At 35.6% G+C, this 16,560-nt stretch overlaps 1 protein-coding gene and 1 long non-coding RNA gene across 2 annotated transcripts in view; both read right to left on the bottom strand.

Moving 5' to 3' along the window:
• Positions 1–16,560, bottom strand: part of LOC306799146 — a 177,905-nt gene that overhangs the window by 20,303 nt on the left and 141,042 nt on the right. The gene's annotated exons all lie outside the window — the stretch shown is intronic.
• Positions 1–16,560, bottom strand: part of TMEM67 (transmembrane protein 67) — a 32,016-nt gene that overhangs the window by 7,825 nt on the left and 7,631 nt on the right. The window contains exons 8-22 of the mRNA XM_079299746.1: positions 14,730–14,884; positions 14,500–14,608; positions 12,900–12,986; positions 10,905–10,970; positions 7,885–8,041; positions 7,389–7,512; positions 6,447–6,552; positions 4,598–4,654; positions 4,404–4,502; positions 3,828–3,926; positions 3,403–3,489; positions 2,653–2,752; positions 2,412–2,551; positions 842–982; positions 293–373 (exon numbers count right to left, since the gene is read on the bottom strand). Coding sequence (XP_079155872.1) covers positions 293–373; positions 842–982; positions 2,412–2,551; positions 2,653–2,752; positions 3,403–3,489; positions 3,828–3,926; positions 4,404–4,502; positions 4,598–4,654; positions 6,447–6,552; positions 7,389–7,512; positions 7,885–8,041; positions 10,905–10,970; positions 12,900–12,986; positions 14,500–14,608; positions 14,730–14,884 — 1,608 coding nt within the window. The remainder of the gene's footprint in view (positions 1–292; positions 374–841; positions 983–2,411; positions 2,552–2,652; positions 2,753–3,402; positions 3,490–3,827; positions 3,927–4,403; positions 4,503–4,597; positions 4,655–6,446; positions 6,553–7,388; positions 7,513–7,884; positions 8,042–10,904; positions 10,971–12,899; positions 12,987–14,499; positions 14,609–14,729; positions 14,885–16,560) is intronic.

Raw genomic sequence — 16,560 nt, 5'->3', positions numbered from 1 at the left:
AAAAAGAAAAAAAACCAAAGACCCTAAAATCAGATGTATAAAAGAACACATTGATACTTATGCTTCTGAAATAATTTTCCAATTAAAGTTTAACTGAAATCTTGCAGAGTTCACCAATAAAATGAGCTGAAGGAAACATCAGCTCTGGCTGTTAGCTAGTAATCTAAATTAAATGAAAAAATATTATTTAAGTAATTATTTAAATGAATAATATATTAATATTTCTTACAACTATTTTAAGTACTATTCTATATAAAATGCCACACTACAAATGAGATAAAGAAATACTTACATTGCTCACACAACATAAATCAACAAATTGGCTTATCTTATCTTCAACAAATCTTTCATAAATCACAGCAAAAAATATAACCTGGAATAAATCAACCAAATTTTCTTTTATTAGTTCTTCAGATTTGACATTATTAAGCAATTAATTTCATCACTTAACAGACCCACAAATAACAGATAAATTCTGTAGTGGCCACCATTGCATTGGACTTAATGAAATGGGATTGACATACTACTTCCTTTAAGAAGTAAAGTTGTAGTAAGAACCTCCTTTTTATTTTGAACTTCAGATGCTTCAAGGTTATTTAAAATAAAACAAAGTATTTGCATCAATTCACATCCTTGAGAGGATTAAAATTCTGATTCCAAAGTCAGATGTCTCATGTCTCACAAGATTCACTTTGAGTCCCAAAACACTAAAACAACTAAACATAACAGTTAAGCACATATCCCATGCTATGATAAGCAGTTTGGACAGTCTAATGATTTATTCTAGCTTCCAAGAACCAACCTAAAAGTGATAATTCAGGATGTCATGTGTTTTACATACTTGTAGGATGGCAATGGCTACCCAGAGTGCAGCAGACACACCAAATCTTAAAATGCGGCTCCAAGGAGCTACGTAGCTCTCACTGCTTCTGGCAAGGCTGGAAGAAGCATCCATTAAAGCCAGGTTTGAAAATCCCACCACCTGAAGAGAAAAGAAAATCAATATGACAACAGGTGAAAATGAACAGTATTAATTAGAATCCTGTTGTTTCCATAACAGGAATTAAGAAAAATAATGAAAAATGGACATGGGAATAGTAGCCTGCTCACTCTAATGGAGCTCAGTTGTGTGATCCAGTGTTGTTACCGAGAAACATTATTAAAACATAACCTGTACATATAAGGGTTGATACCTAAATTAAAAAACATGCAGCTCAATCTCACAAAAAGTCAATATTGGCTTTTACTGAAAAACTCTGAAAGAGTCTACTGCTGTACTGCAGAGAGATATAACTTCTGCCAAATTTCAGCTTTTTAGTTTTATATATTCCAGTGTTAAAGCATATCTATTTTAAACAAAAAAAATCTAGAAAAAGTTCCAAACTAAAAAAGATGAGAGGAGCACTATGTGTTGAAACACTTAAGAGGTGAAATATAAGTGAAAATCTTTCAGAACAGAAGTTGCACCAAAATATACTTGTGGTGGGTTCACCATTTCCTCATGTCCTAGTGCTTGTTACTTGGGACAAGAGACACCCACCTCACTACACCCTCCTTTCAGGTAGCTGCAGCATGCAGAAAGAATAGGTGTTTTCTTTTCTCTCTCTCTCTCTCATTTAATATTGCACCTAAATTGGCCCTGGCTGTTTACCAACAGCAAAAATGCTCATGTAGTGAATGAAGGAAGTTTCAGGACTTCCATTATTTAATTAAAAGGAAAAAGTTTAAAAGAACTATAAAATTGAATAAAAGTGTTAAAATATGTATACAAACCTCATAAAAAACAACTATATGCTGGACACTTTAGGAATACCTCCCAAGATAAAAAAAAAACGAAACTAAACTACAAAAGAAACAAGCGCAAATATTTTTTAAAAGCTAAAGCACAGTTTCTCACATGTCCTCAAGCTGTAACTGAAGGCATACTGCCATCAGGAACAGAACTGGCACATTTTATTTCCTGCATTATAAAAGGGACTGCAGCAAATCAGCAGAAAGGAAGCTCAGTTGAGACAAATATGAAATCAGAAATAAAGCTGTAGACTGTGGCAGGAGGGTGCTAGTAGGCAAATAAAGAATCAAGTGTGTACACAGATCTATCAGTCTCTTAAGCCGTTTAAGGTAACTCATTACCTTACAAAAACCCAAACAAAGCTAACAAAGATCTCTAAGGTAATTAAAAGTAGGATTTTTTTTTAAGTCTTCCTTAATGAAATATTGCAATGACCTAAACATACATATAAATTTAAAAATGCATTAAAATGGTTATTTTACTAAATTACATTATTTCAAGTGAATTTAAAGGTGATTCACTATTACCACACAGAATGCAAGAATTAATCATCAAACCCTTATGTTACACTCTGGTTGTGAATTAATAATAATAACAGTAATATTAGTAGTAATATTACCTCCAGAAAAAAAAGAACTGCAAGCACTTGAAAGAGAGGATTTATTTTCCTAATTGTCTGAATTTCATTCCATTCATTTGCTATAAAGTATGTCCTCCATATGCTCACAGGCGCAGCAGCACTTTTAGTAACACCTTCACCTAAAAAGAGTAGAGACAGTAAAGCTCTAAAATTTAATATCTGAGACCAATATCTGAATTTCACCAAAGCTGCTTATACAGACAAGTATCCTTTGAATTACCTTCAACTGCTTTAAGAATTTTGCCCTTAGGTCTTTCCCAGTCAATAAAGAAAATATCAACAGCAAGTTGTGAAACCAGCAAGTGTAAAAACTGCAGAGCCTAAGAGAAAAAAGTAAGGACAGAAACAGCATACACACAAAGGTGTAGGAATAGTCACTGTGTGGATTATTCATTAAACATAACAATCAATAGCTTGATTATACATGAAACTGCAACTTCATAACAAATTTTTGATAATTTTTTTTTTTGTTTAAAAGCTTGTAATAATGGTAAGTCATGTGATGATGTCCAAAATTATGAAGGAAATACAGCTAAGTAACAAATTTAAAAAACTGACTATTTCCCCATAACATACTAACCTGCATTCATAATCCTACATATTTGAATGTAATTATTTGGATCTGTCTTCTTTCTAATCAGGAGCTCATGGCACTTACATTATACTTGAAATGGAAGTACTTGCTTTCTTGCTATGATGCTATTTCATTTGGGTTTCTTTACACCTTTATCCTTGAAAGAATTATTTTTCAGTCTTTCTCTTGTGACCTTCCCAAGACATTTATTTTCCTATAAAGACTCCACATCATAAATTTCTATGGAAAAATGACTTAATTCTTAGAACATGACTATTAGGACATAACATCTACACTCTAACAACTAATAACTGTACAAGGTATTTAAAAACAAGCCTACTGAAAATATACAGAAGCATGCTGTCATGTATTTATGGTGAGGAAAAAATTATTTACCTTTAAACTAAATGCACATGCTATGTATGTAACAAAATCTTCTTCTTGAGATGGAAGAGGTAAAAGGACAGATACAAACTGCTGAGCCTATAATTAAGAAGTTACATTGAAACAGTACACTTGGCATACATGACAACATAATAAATACTTAAGTGTGAATAAGCTTTTCCAGAAAAAGATCAATGAATGTGTAAAAAATTTAAATGACTAATAAGCAGATTGCAAGTACAACAAATCCTAAGTAAAAGAAACAAGGTGAACACAAAATTTAAGCACACAAAACAGAATATTATATATAACTTGCCTCAATAGTCTGACAAGAAAAAAAAAAAAAAAAAAAGAAGAAAAAAGAAAATTAATGTCCATGCAAAAATGTATTTATTATTACTAAGTTTTCATATAACCAAATCTGGAAAAACACTTACTTTGAAGAATACAAGCCAATAAATCCCTGTGCCCAGTGTGATGATAAAGAAAACGTTGGCAAGGTCTCCAGCATAGAACAGCAAGAACTTGAAAACTGTCTGCAATTATAAAAACATGCTGTAGACATCTGTAAAGCTAATTTACTAATGCATATGTCCATCATGCATTCATATAAAATGTTGTGTAGCTCACATAGCAAACTCCAATACTGAAAAGTAGCCCAGAACAAAATCTTTTCACCGTGGTCACATATTTATATTCACAGCTGAAATTCCTACATGCTGGTCTATATTCAAAGAATTAATCTGAAAACCAAGTCCACTCAATTGATCAGAATAGTTCTGTACATAAAAGTCCTGTAAATTTGTAGAGCAGTATTTCCTGAACGACAATATTACAATCAAAAAGAATGCAAAAACCTACTTCCTCAAGTGAGCCTAACTCTGGGGCACAGTTCTATGCAGCTAGGCTGGAAATTATTTCAGTTACCTTCAGTTACAATCACAGGGAATGAAGCAAAGGTGCCCTTAAAGAGAGGCAGAGATGTCCCATTTCAGTTTGCCAGCTGTTCATACCTGCAAGTCAATTATAGAGTTTCCTGTCCGCCTCTTCCAGCCTGCAGTCTTGAGAAGGGACCACAACACTGCCAGTCCACCCAACACACCCAGTGCAATCTGAACATAACCAAAAATTATTTGCAGATACTTTTAAAACACAAAAAATAGAAGTAAATAATAGTATCAACAAATTTAAGGGAATTACAACTTACATCAGTCTGAACTTGAGCCTCTGACTGATTCATCTCATAGCTGACTGCGAAAGAGACCTGAATATTAAAATACAAAAAGTAAATATAAATAGAAATTCTGAAGTGCTACAAGCATTACAGATAGAGGTAGTCTGCAGTTTTAGCTGGTGGAAATTCCTATCTGGGGCTTCTATACCAGTATCACACATTTTTTTTTTTACTGCATATGATCTGGTGTGCTCAGGTGTCAGGGTCAGTCAGTAGCAGCATGTACTGCTGCAGATTTTACCAGCAGCAATGCTGGGCATGGGTGCCTGCCATCTGCAAGTTACCAGCTATACCTATTTGTAATATTTCCAAATGTGCATGATTTTTTTCCTCCTGAAAGGAGACACTGACTCTTTGATACTTTCCCTTTCATCAGTGATTAAATGTAACCTTGTTGTAATTATATGCAAAATTATATGATAAGCTTGCACAGCTCAGATACTGTTTTTTTTTCAGCTTGAATGAAATAAAAATTGTCATGCAGCATCAAGATTGTTCTCTCCAGCTTAAATTTAACCTAAGATCTCTTTTGACATCGGTCTGAAAGATTTGTACATGGAAGAGAAAATGTTTGGCTTGGTTTTATAATATTCTGGCCTGAATCTTTGTCACTGCACAGCTAAATTTAACACAAGCATGATAATATAAAGCATGGTTAATTAGGTTGGAAAAAAATATCACTCCTCCATCCCACACCAAACAATCCCTCCTTCCCTACATCTTGTCTTCCTCAAACATTTGTTCCTGTCAGACCTCCTTCCATCACTGCACTTAAGTCTAAATATCCTCAGCCACTACAAGCTCAGTGTTTACAGAAACTGGAAACAAAATTCAATATATCTTTTTAGTTGCATAAAATTTGTTAAATGAAACAAGATATCCAAAATTGACAATAGATCTCATATAGATATAAGGATGAAATAATATTACAGAAAATTGAGGAACTGAAAACAACTGTTCCTACCATCACTCTGAATGAATTACTTTCTAGATACAGCACTGTATCTCAGCAGTTAAAGACATCACTTAGGCAGGAAAAAAATGCCTTGATTTTTCTATCTTTCTAATTCTCTTGCTTTCATGCAACTAATATGGAACTCAAGGAATGCTTCTAGTACCACAAATTTATTCTAGACAGATGTCTGTTTGTACTGGAAGTCTGAACAGTTGAAGGTTGACAAGCAGAAAATGCTAATATTAATTTTTTTTTAATTCTACCATCCTAAGATCAACATTTTTACTTTTTAATGCAGTGTGATCTAACACACAAACAAGACAGAGAATGGTACATCTGAGCTGCTGCCCATGAAGGCAGGTAAAAGGGCAAGTAGGAAATGCCTCTTCTGCATCTGCTACAGCAGGATTTGGTGGTTTTCAGTACAGAAAGATGAAAGACTAAAGGTTTTTTAAAATATATTACTAATATTTTAACTTAAACTACAGGTGACTTGAAATGTTTGTGTCATAACTTCCTCTTAATTAATTGCTCTAAATAAAAATACTTATTCCTTGCATAAATTTCTTGCAGTGCTGCATAGTCTTTTATCTGTTATTTTAGGGGTGAGTAATTTTATTTGAACTGTAGCCTAATTTAGCATTGTAAAACCAACCTCAAATTCTAAGTGTTTTAAGTTAAAAAGACTGAAGATAAATTGAAAAGAGAATAGTTCTAACTGATTTGTTTTAAAAGGTTTTTGTGAAAACTTGTAACTTCAGAACTGATCAGAAGTAGAAACTGCTTATTAGATTTTTATAACCTACTACCAAAAACTGAAATTTCAATAGAACTAAAAGTATAATTAAGGTAGCACAAAGATCTCACCATCACACTCTGGGTTTCAGGGTTTTGGATAAGCACATCTGTGTAACCAACAGTAATTAGAGGAGGGTAGATAGTTCCTCTCTGTGTATGAGATACCAGACGAATACTGCAGAAATACAGAGTATGATTTTTAATACAAAAAAACCCAGATGAGTGCTTGGAAAGCAATAACTGAAACTTGTACTTACAAGAAAATACTAAATAAACAGAACAACCTGATCAATAAAATGTGAATTTCTAACCCAATGATGTGGCACTTCACATTTTAAAAGCAACTGGATTGTACAAAGGCATGTACAACAATATATTAAAAAAAATTATGGGAAGGACTGTTTACTTGTAAGAAATCAATCTTTACCTGTCTGCATGTTACAGGAGAACATCACATAAAGAAGGAGAAAAAAAGTTTCTTCCAAAATATATTCCAGCTGAGATGTGCAATCAGTAATGACCCTAACAGGCAGTCTCACAATAATATGACTAAAAGCCTAATCTGGATGGTATAACAGAATAGGCAACAAGTTGTAAAAATACTGCAAAAAAAGAATATGAGGTATGAAATAATATCCTTGTATAGTCAGCAACACACACATTGAAAAAGAATTAACAGAGGAGTTTTTACGTCCTTCCAGACAACACCTGCTTCTAAGAGGTGACTGAATACCTGCTAACTTGCATTATGCAAACATAGTCTGATCCTTGTACCTGGAAGGGAATCATGGTCATTTTAACTCCCTCAAGTCAATGTTGCTTTCTTTCACTCATCAGAACAACCTATGGAAATTCATGCCATTTTCAATTATGCAATGGAAAAAGCAGCACATATTACACATTAGACATATTAGAAAATGCATAACAAAACAACTTTAAGACAATAAAATGCAGACTCTATTGCATTGACTTTATTTTCTATACGTACTAGATATTATATGAGTTAATCACCTTATTGTTATTTTGCTAGCAATCCGAATTACCCTTGGTGGTTTTCCCAAGTCATTCTCTTTGCCACTAAGTGCATCCACCAAAAAAAATCGGCGAGTCAAAAGCCAGTTGTTCATATTATTGCCTAGTGGAAAACATGACACATTTCACAGACACATTATTCAACATACAAAAAGAATGAAATGTATTAGAAACAATGCATGGAATTGTATAGCACATAGTAACTACTGAGGATATAAAATTGTTTATTTTCAATGTATACAAATATATAATGAAATGAGATTATTTTATTTCTGCATAATAATGATTGGAACCAAAGTCTGCACTTAAACTACCAGAACTTCCCCACAAATACTAGATTTTTAAAATGGAAACAAGTTATGGTGTGTTGTGGTATCTTTAAACACAACACAGTAACAGTAATTAGTATAGATTATTTCTATTTGAAGTTTTCAGATTGTTTAAATTCATAGAGATGTTGCTATTACCATCTTACCTTGATTGACAAACTTTTCATTGTATTGAAGATTCAAATTTAAAACTGGCACGGCCCAAAGTTGTTGCTGTCCATTGCCACCATTATATTCAAGGAACAGGTCATAAAAGACTGGATTAGCAAAATCCAATAAAATCTTAGAAACTGATATTTTGCACTACAAGAAAAAATGTGAAAATAAAAAGATCACTTTAACCATTCAGTAACTTTATCAAGCTGCGGATTCCTTCCCTACAAAATTATTGTGGAATCTGTCCCATATCTTCACAAAAGAGAGAATCACAGAATCATCAAGGTCCTGCATGAACCCCCATTTCTCCAGGCTAAACACTCTCATCTCCCTTAGCTGCTCCTCATAGGACTTGTGCTCCAGACCCTTCCCCAGCTCCATTGCCCCTCTCTCCATACTCCAGCTCCTCAATGTCCTTTCTAAGTGAGAGGCCCAAAATTGGAGACAGTACTCGACATGTGGCCTCACCAGTGCCAAGCACAGAGGGACGATCTCATCCCTGCTCCTGCTGGCCACACAATTCCTGGTACAGGCCAGGATGCCATTGGCCTTCTTGGCCACCTGGGCATGCACTGGCTCATGTTTCACCAGCTGGATGTCAAACAGAAGCCCCAGGTCTTCTGCTGGGCAGCTTTCCAGCCACTCTTCCCCAAGCCTGAGCACCGAGGTGGTTGTGACCCACATGCAGGACCCGGCACTTGGCCCTGTCACCCCACACCACCAGCCTCAGCCCATCAAGCCAGCCTGTCCAGAGCCCTCTGCAGAGCCTGCCTGCCCTCCAGCAGATCAACACTCCCACCCAGTGTGGTGTCAGCTGCAAACATGCTGAGGGTCACCTTGATCCCCCTGTTGGGATCACTGATAAAGATGTTAAACAGGACCAGCCCCAGTACTGAGCCCTGGGGAACCACCAGTGACCAGCTGGATTTAGTTCCAGTCACCATTCTCTGGACCTGACAACAGCCAATTTTTCACCCCACAAAGACTGCACCTGTCCAAGCCACCAACAGAGAGCTCCTTGGGAAATAATGTCAAATGCTTTACTGAAGTACTGATAGACAAGGTATTCCAGCTATCTGCAAGCAATTACAAAGTACTTATGATTTTATGCAAGCTTCTTGGAAATGATTGCAATTAACTAGAATGACTAATGTGGAGAATGAAACTCTTAAAATTTTTCAACAGATTTGTAAAAAATATCCTACCAAACCTCACAGACATAAAATTTGAAATAGTGTGAACATTAAAGTCAAGACACAAATGCTGAAGTCATGGAATACTGAATTTGGTTCTGCCCATCAGTACAAGAGAGAAACTAAGATACTTGATGTAGTCCAGCACAGGCCACTATGGTGAGGAAGAGACTGGAGTACCTCTGCTATGAAGAACAGCTGAGGCTCTTTTGTCTGGAGGTAAGAAGGGTCAGGGGGATCTTATCAATGTGTACAAATATTGTACAAGGGAGGGTGTATGAGGCAGAGCAGGCTCTTTGCAGCAGTGCCCAGTGACAAAATCACAGGCAATGGGCACAAATTGAAAGAGGAGGTTCCCTCTGAGCATCAGAAGACAGATTTTCACCTGTTATAGGTTGACCAGGGAGGCTGTAGGGTCTCAGTCCCTAGAGATAAAAACCCAGGTGGAAACGGTCCTAGGCAACCTGCACTACATGGCCCTGCTTGTCCTGTGGACAAGACAGCCTCCTGGGTCCCTGACTACCTCAACCACTCTGTGATTGTGTGGAGAAATTAGATGTAAAAGCAGGTAGCTTTTTGCACATGTGAACAACCATGCATCTTTAAATACTCATACAATTTGTCAACCATATTTTGTCCAAAGCCACATGGAAAAGAAAATGCATGCAATGGATGAAAATTATATTTAAAAATACTCAATAAGTTAGTGATGTATCTATTCAAACCCAACAATATTAACTGTTATTAACACTTAAAAACAGACTCAATATCACTGAAGATTTTAAGAAGAAAAAAAGCCCCATACTCAACTAGTTCAATGATCCTAAATAGAACATGTTTTCAATCTGTCTGAAATACTGAAATATGAATTAAAAAATGTTAAACAATATGGAAGAGTAGAAATATTTAATATTTCATGATTTGTCAATGTTATTTGGTGAACACTTTAAATTTCCCAGACTAAGCTTTGGCAGCTATTACTTTCCAGGACTTTCACACCATCTAAATAGCAGCCAGAGTTTTATATTTTTCTACTTCAACACATAATGCAGGGAATGGTTTTCAATGTTAGATGAATTAATGAACAATATTAATATATGAGATGCTATGCACATATATGGAGTTTTATAATAATGTTTCTTTCTCCACTCCCTGGACAAAGAGACTAATACCTTCCCATTTAACATATTAAGTGACAAAAATTAAAGAAGCTTCATTGCTGGCAGAACCATTTCTGTGGCTGACATAATTTAGTGTTCTATTCCCTTTTCCTTTCCTGGTGTTTAATAAAGTGTGAAAACCCCAACAACTTTTTTTCACAGTTAAGACAGCTAAAGAATCTCTTTCCTCTGGTGAGTCATCTGTTCAATTAAAATACATTTTCAATCTCTTTACTGAATTCACTAAAATCAGGGCATACAATAAAGAGTAAATGGGAACAATATTCAGACATAGAATGACTGGACTTTCCTTCTTTCCATACGAAAACAGGCCAAAGATGATAGTAGGAAAATTAGGAGATATGATACAAAGCATATGGCTGTCAGAATTCAAGCACTGTGTTCTTCCACTGCTAAGTCAGCAACCTCACAAAGGCCAGTTTAATTTATTGTGACTATGCTATGTAGTAAACAAGTTTTGTAATATAGTTAAATAATTTTAAAACCCCCACACTTATTTCACTCAATTTCCCAAGAAAGAACTCTATATGCAGCATATACCTAAACTCCAAACATTCTTCAATATGCACTGAATAACTAATGACATACAAGGAGGCTTAATTCAAAATTCAAAATAGCATTTTTTATCTTACTTACACTTTGTTGGTAAGTTGTTCCAAAAACATAAGCTGCATTCAATTTAGTTTGGGTATCCGGACAAAGCTGAATAAAACATAGTTATAATTAGGTTAGTTCAAAGGTATAATCTTCTCATGTGAAAAAAATTTACAAGCACTTACATATTCAGAGTTCTCACAAAAGATATTTTGTTCTATTTTTTAATAAGAGAAGAATTTATTTGGGACAAAACACAATTATTTATTTCACTCATATTGATCTTCTTAAAATGCTGGTTTAGCTTATTCATATTTGCATAGTATTTTTCAGTTCCATCACCGTAATCTGTGGACAGCAGCATCCAAACAGGCAAGAATAATCTTTCTGTGGACTGAATGTTCAATGCACTTTGTTCCCTCAAGCTCAGTGACTTCTGCTAAATTCAAGAATCCCATAAGAAAAGAAGTTGACATTCATACAGCCCTGTTTCTCTTAAGATGGCATCCTCAGAGAATCAAAGTTATAGCAAGTAACAGCTTTTTTTTTCTTTTTTTTAATATACACTTATATTTTCAGCAAAGAACAGCAGATTCAGCTAAATCCAGAAAAAAAAAAAGGTCCAAAATCTAACTGAATTAGCATATAATTTAGTGGAGGGCAAAGCCATTTTCCCAAAATAAGAACCAAGTCTAGATTTCCATAAAACACAATTTTATTAGTGTGAAACTGAAATTCTGGGAATTGCTACAATTATGCATTGAGACCACTTTAGCACTGTGATGTCTTATCATCAGGCACAATCTATTACATTAAAGGAGGCTTTGAATGGAAAAGCTATTCCTTTCCCATTGACTCTTGATAGCTGCTAAAAGCTTTGCCCTAGAAAATAAATGTGCCCCGATACACCTAAATTTATATGTCAGAATATATAATTTTTTGTGCATAATAACTCTCTTAGTAACCTGTTGTCTTAAACACTAGTTTTCCTTAAAACTGGAGACACAGACACAAGATGGCTCATCCTGAGGCAATAACAAAATAAATCCTGAATGTCAGCTGCTCTTCTGTAGACACTGAAATGTTTGAAGTGATGTGCTCCAACAGAAAAGGAACCAACAATTCCCAATTGTTCTTGCTAGTGTTTCCATTGTTAGCATTCCTATTGTATTGCCTAGGGAAATACTGAGAGTGTGTAGAACACCACTCGACTGCTAAACAAATTCTATTCTGTAACATGTTGCAGCTGCCAGTTGTTCTCTCTGATAGACTAATTACTATTGCACTTTCTAATTGCTGCTTACTTGTATTTTTCACAGCCTAACTACACAGCATGGTACTGCTGAAGTAGAATGTGTCCCTGAAATCTGAGGGTGTAGTGTCCAAGGGCACCTCCAGCCAGTATTCCCCTTTTCTAAAGTCTCCCAGCATGTATTTATAACTCTCTGTAATGAACAACACACATGCTAGTCATAGTGTACATATTATATTTAAAAGCAAAAGAAATAAGCAAGCAAAAAAAAATCCTAAGACAATGCAAAGAAAATGCTACAGATCAGCTTTCCTACCTCTCTTGACAGCGACATAACCACTGATTTGATTGTCACCCCCATGATGTGTGCAAATAGGTGACAGGATCTAATAGGGACATACTCATAGCATCATCTACAAACATGTGGACAAAGAGCTAAAGAATATACTTTTCTCAACAAGAAAAAGAGATTTAATAAGAAACTACACACATGAGCAACTATGCTGAATGGAAGACAGAGATAGCTGGTTATAAATTATTGTTTTTCAGAGCTTTCCAATATGCCAAATTTATACTGTTCCAAAGGATGAAGGCAGTGTTAATGGATTGATACATCTGATTGTGTAGAGATCATCATGAGAATAAAGGGCAATTTTTCCTAATCTAGCTCTACAGTAATGAACTGTCATTAGTGTAATAACCAAACTCTTGGCTTTTGTATTAATTTGGCTAAAAGCACTCAGAACCTTGTGTTATCAAGAAAAGATAACTAAAATCAAACATACCTGTAAGATACCTCCTTCCAAACTTTGCCACTTCAGAAAGTTTCCTGCTGCATCAAATGAGGCTGCAATAAATTTCAGCTTTACATCCTGTTGATGAAAATAAGATAAAGACGAATGAGACTGATCTGGACACACACATTTTAAAGACTGCTGACTAATTGTCAGATGATTTCTAACACTTTAAGTACAATCCTTCATTTCTCTGCCCTTTTGATTTTGTTTTTAATCTTAGGTTTGGTAGTTTACTTTTTAAAAAAAAACACAACATTCTTCTACAGCTTCACTGGTGACATGGAAAAAATTTCAAAGGAACTTCTATACACATAGACATGCCCTAAACTAATCAGAAATCTATACAGATTTCTAATATACACTATGTTGGAATCTAGAGGGCTTCCAGGACCTTCAGCGTTAGGAGGAATAACAAGTATTTTAATTATTAAAACAACTGCTACATTGCAACACTGTTTAATTTAAATCATAGCCTATATGGTTGAAAATGGCTATTATTTTATTTTTGATTCAATAAGAAAATTCTAGATAAATGTGCCAGTATAACTGGCTATTACTGACTAGTACTATTTCTTGTGATTAGCTGAACTGAAGAACATATTCCAGTTATTCTATTTTTAAAATTAATTTGGAAAAATAAATCACTTTGCTGTTTGATTTGCTATCTGATTTCTTCATAAAAATGTGCCAGTTAACAAACTACTTAAGCAGTCATCCCTCCCAGAGATGGATATCTGGCTTTGTTAACATTGAAATTATTTTTCTCACCTCTTTTTTCCCCCTAATTCACTGCAGTAAAAGGCTGGAGTAATACTCTGAATCCATCTCTGACACAATCAGCTTGTAGAGATTTGCATCAGAAATATTACAAATAAATAGAGCAGGGGGAGAAATGTGTGTGTAAGCAACAGAAAGTGTTAAACACCACAGAACAGTGATGAACACTGTTCCCAGCTACAAGAGCTGATAAATGTACTGTGATAAAAACTGGTATAGACAACTTGTCAGCAAAACACCCTGCATTTTGGCACACCAGGAGGGTGGCAGTAAAGATACAGCACATCACATTTACCCCTCTTTTTCACATTAGTTCACCATGAAATCTGACAAAGGAATGCACATATTTTAAACATGCAAAAAAGGATAAAGACCAACTTTGTCTCACATTTATGAAAATGGAAGTAAACAAGACTCTGAAGCAAAAGACAGTGTCAAAACAACTATGAACTCCTAAGGTGTCTAAAAGGTTTGTCTGATTACTAGTTTACCCCAGCCAATCCAGATCCTTGAGGACACAATGAACACTTAAAGGCTGTCATCATTTGTTCTTTGTGCCCTGGTCAGACCACATGGGCAAGCACATCTTGGCCTTATGAGAATATGAGAGTGTAAGCAAAGGAAGTGACTAGACAGTATTTTATGTAAATATCACCTTTCTCTTCCACAAGATTTCATACTGAGTTTTGTTACAGTAACTGCCTAAAATCTACCTTTAGTAGAGTCACATGTATAATAAATCTAAGCCTTTTAATGTGATTATGTCCTCTTCCTAATGTATGGTTCCTTATGTCTACTACACAACACCTACCTTATCTGTTCCCTTAAAAGTGAAGGTTGTAGGAAAATGATTTTTCTCAAGCATTTGGGATGCTAATCCTGGTTGGTCACCATAATACAGCCATGGAAGATTATGCCTCCTGAAAAAGAATTACAATGTTTTCTCAAAAGAAACATAGAATTTTTCATCAAAGAACATTTAGAACAATAATTCCCATACAAAGCTATTAAAGATCAAAAGTTATGGAAAAGGCAACTTACCAGTAGGGTACTGAATGAATGACGCCTACCCTTGCTGTACTGACAAAAATATACTGAAACAAACCACAGGCATCAGTACTTGAAGAACTTAGTGAGTTCATATTCATCACACACATATTTCCAAGAGCTTGGCATGCTGTTAGATTAGAGTACAACTGTGGTGGAGAAACACAAGAAAGCAGAAAAAGTACTTAATTACCCTCCCTTTTGTGAGGCAGTCATAAAATTCATGTTATTTTTAAGAAGCCACTCCTAAACCTTTCTTTTCACTTGAAAGTAATTTCATTTTGTCAACACCTAGTATTTTCTCCCAGGTATTCAGGCACCATATTTTTATAGATCTGCAGAGGGCAGCATGAAATCAATACTCTCACTTTTTCAGCTTATTTTAATTGCATCTGCTAGATGACAAAAAGTGACAGAAATGTCAAAATCCACACTTAGAAAACAAATTAAGAATCAAAATGTTTAATATCACTTAGACTGTATGGCAAAGATGACTCCTTCAAAAACCTCAGACTGACAACTACAAATGCATGTCGTGTAAGTATTTTCTCTTCAGTTTTATGTACCTTGTTCAATTTTGGTAAACACACCAATGCCAAGTGATATGCAGAGGTGACACCTGGCATCTGTGTGCAGGGATCACTGCACTGGTATTAACTTGACACCTCCTCACCCTCATTTGTGTGGGTCAGACCAGCAGCTGCTCATCACATTGAGGCAGCACCTCTGAATGGCTGAGCAAGGCGAGGCAGACAAACAGAATAAACTGATGTCAGTGATGAGAATGGGACCAGTGGGAAAATGCATCTCAGAGCTGTGTATAGGAGATGGTGATAGGAGCAGCCACAAGGGTGATCTGGGAAAATCCTGAACAAAAGTCTGCTGAAATACTGACAGAACACTTGCCAGCCTGGGAACACGGCCTGGGAGTCTGAAACATCCTTGAGAAGTGCATCTGGGTACCTGAAATTCAGAGACCTCCTGAGACACCATCAATAAACAAACCCAAGAAATTGTAACAGCAACCTATCATCTGGAAAAATGAAAAAGGCTAAAAGAGGGAAAGCATTCCAAAAGAGTAGGCAGGAATAGGCAACTGCTATTGATGGTTGAAATGGAAAGAGTAAAAAACAGCCTGGAAAAAACTAAAACTAGCCTGAGATATAAAACGTTGTAATCTATTGGCTGCTCCAGGTGGTGCTGCCCTACATCACCTATGTCTCTCTGGTATAAAAATTACTTTTTATCCAAAATGGAGAACAAATCTGCCTCTCATCTTTCTCTCAATCTTGACACATAGAAAAGGTTCTCTACACAAACTTTTCTATGAGCTCTCCTAGGCAAGTTACCAGACTGTGGCTAGGGATGCCTGACTGCCTCCAGATTCTGCAACGTTGATCCTCTTTGAAATGAAACTTTATCTGCCATCAGTTTTGAGGCCCCACTCCTGGGAGTGGTTTCTTGAGTACTGTACTGGTACAATTTGGAATAGTACACACACCTATGGGTAATTCATCATAAGCACATTTGCAGCTTTTCTGGTGACCATTTTGTAGCAACTTGTAATATTGAAATGTACTGTTGCTGCTACCATTGACTGCAGCTACCACTGGAGTACATATATACACTTGCTTTACTAATCATAAGTCTGCTCACTTTACCAGTAATAATTTGCAATAATCTGTAATAAACAGTGTAGGAAATAAAGACTCCACGTGTTCATATATTACAGAATCCTGCAAATCCATACTGTGATCTTTAGACTTCTAGACCAGGCAATCCTTTGGGTTGTGACAAAAAGTAGAATCTGAGAAGTTCAAATCTG

The sequence above is a fragment of the Erithacus rubecula genome (genome assembly GCF_903797595.1).
Source record: "Erithacus rubecula genome assembly, chromosome: 3".
Classification (NCBI taxonomy): domain Eukaryota; kingdom Metazoa; phylum Chordata; class Aves; order Passeriformes; family Muscicapidae; genus Erithacus; species Erithacus rubecula.
The sequence above is the reverse complement of the archived record's forward strand: the minus strand, read 5'-3'. Positions and strand labels throughout refer to the sequence as shown.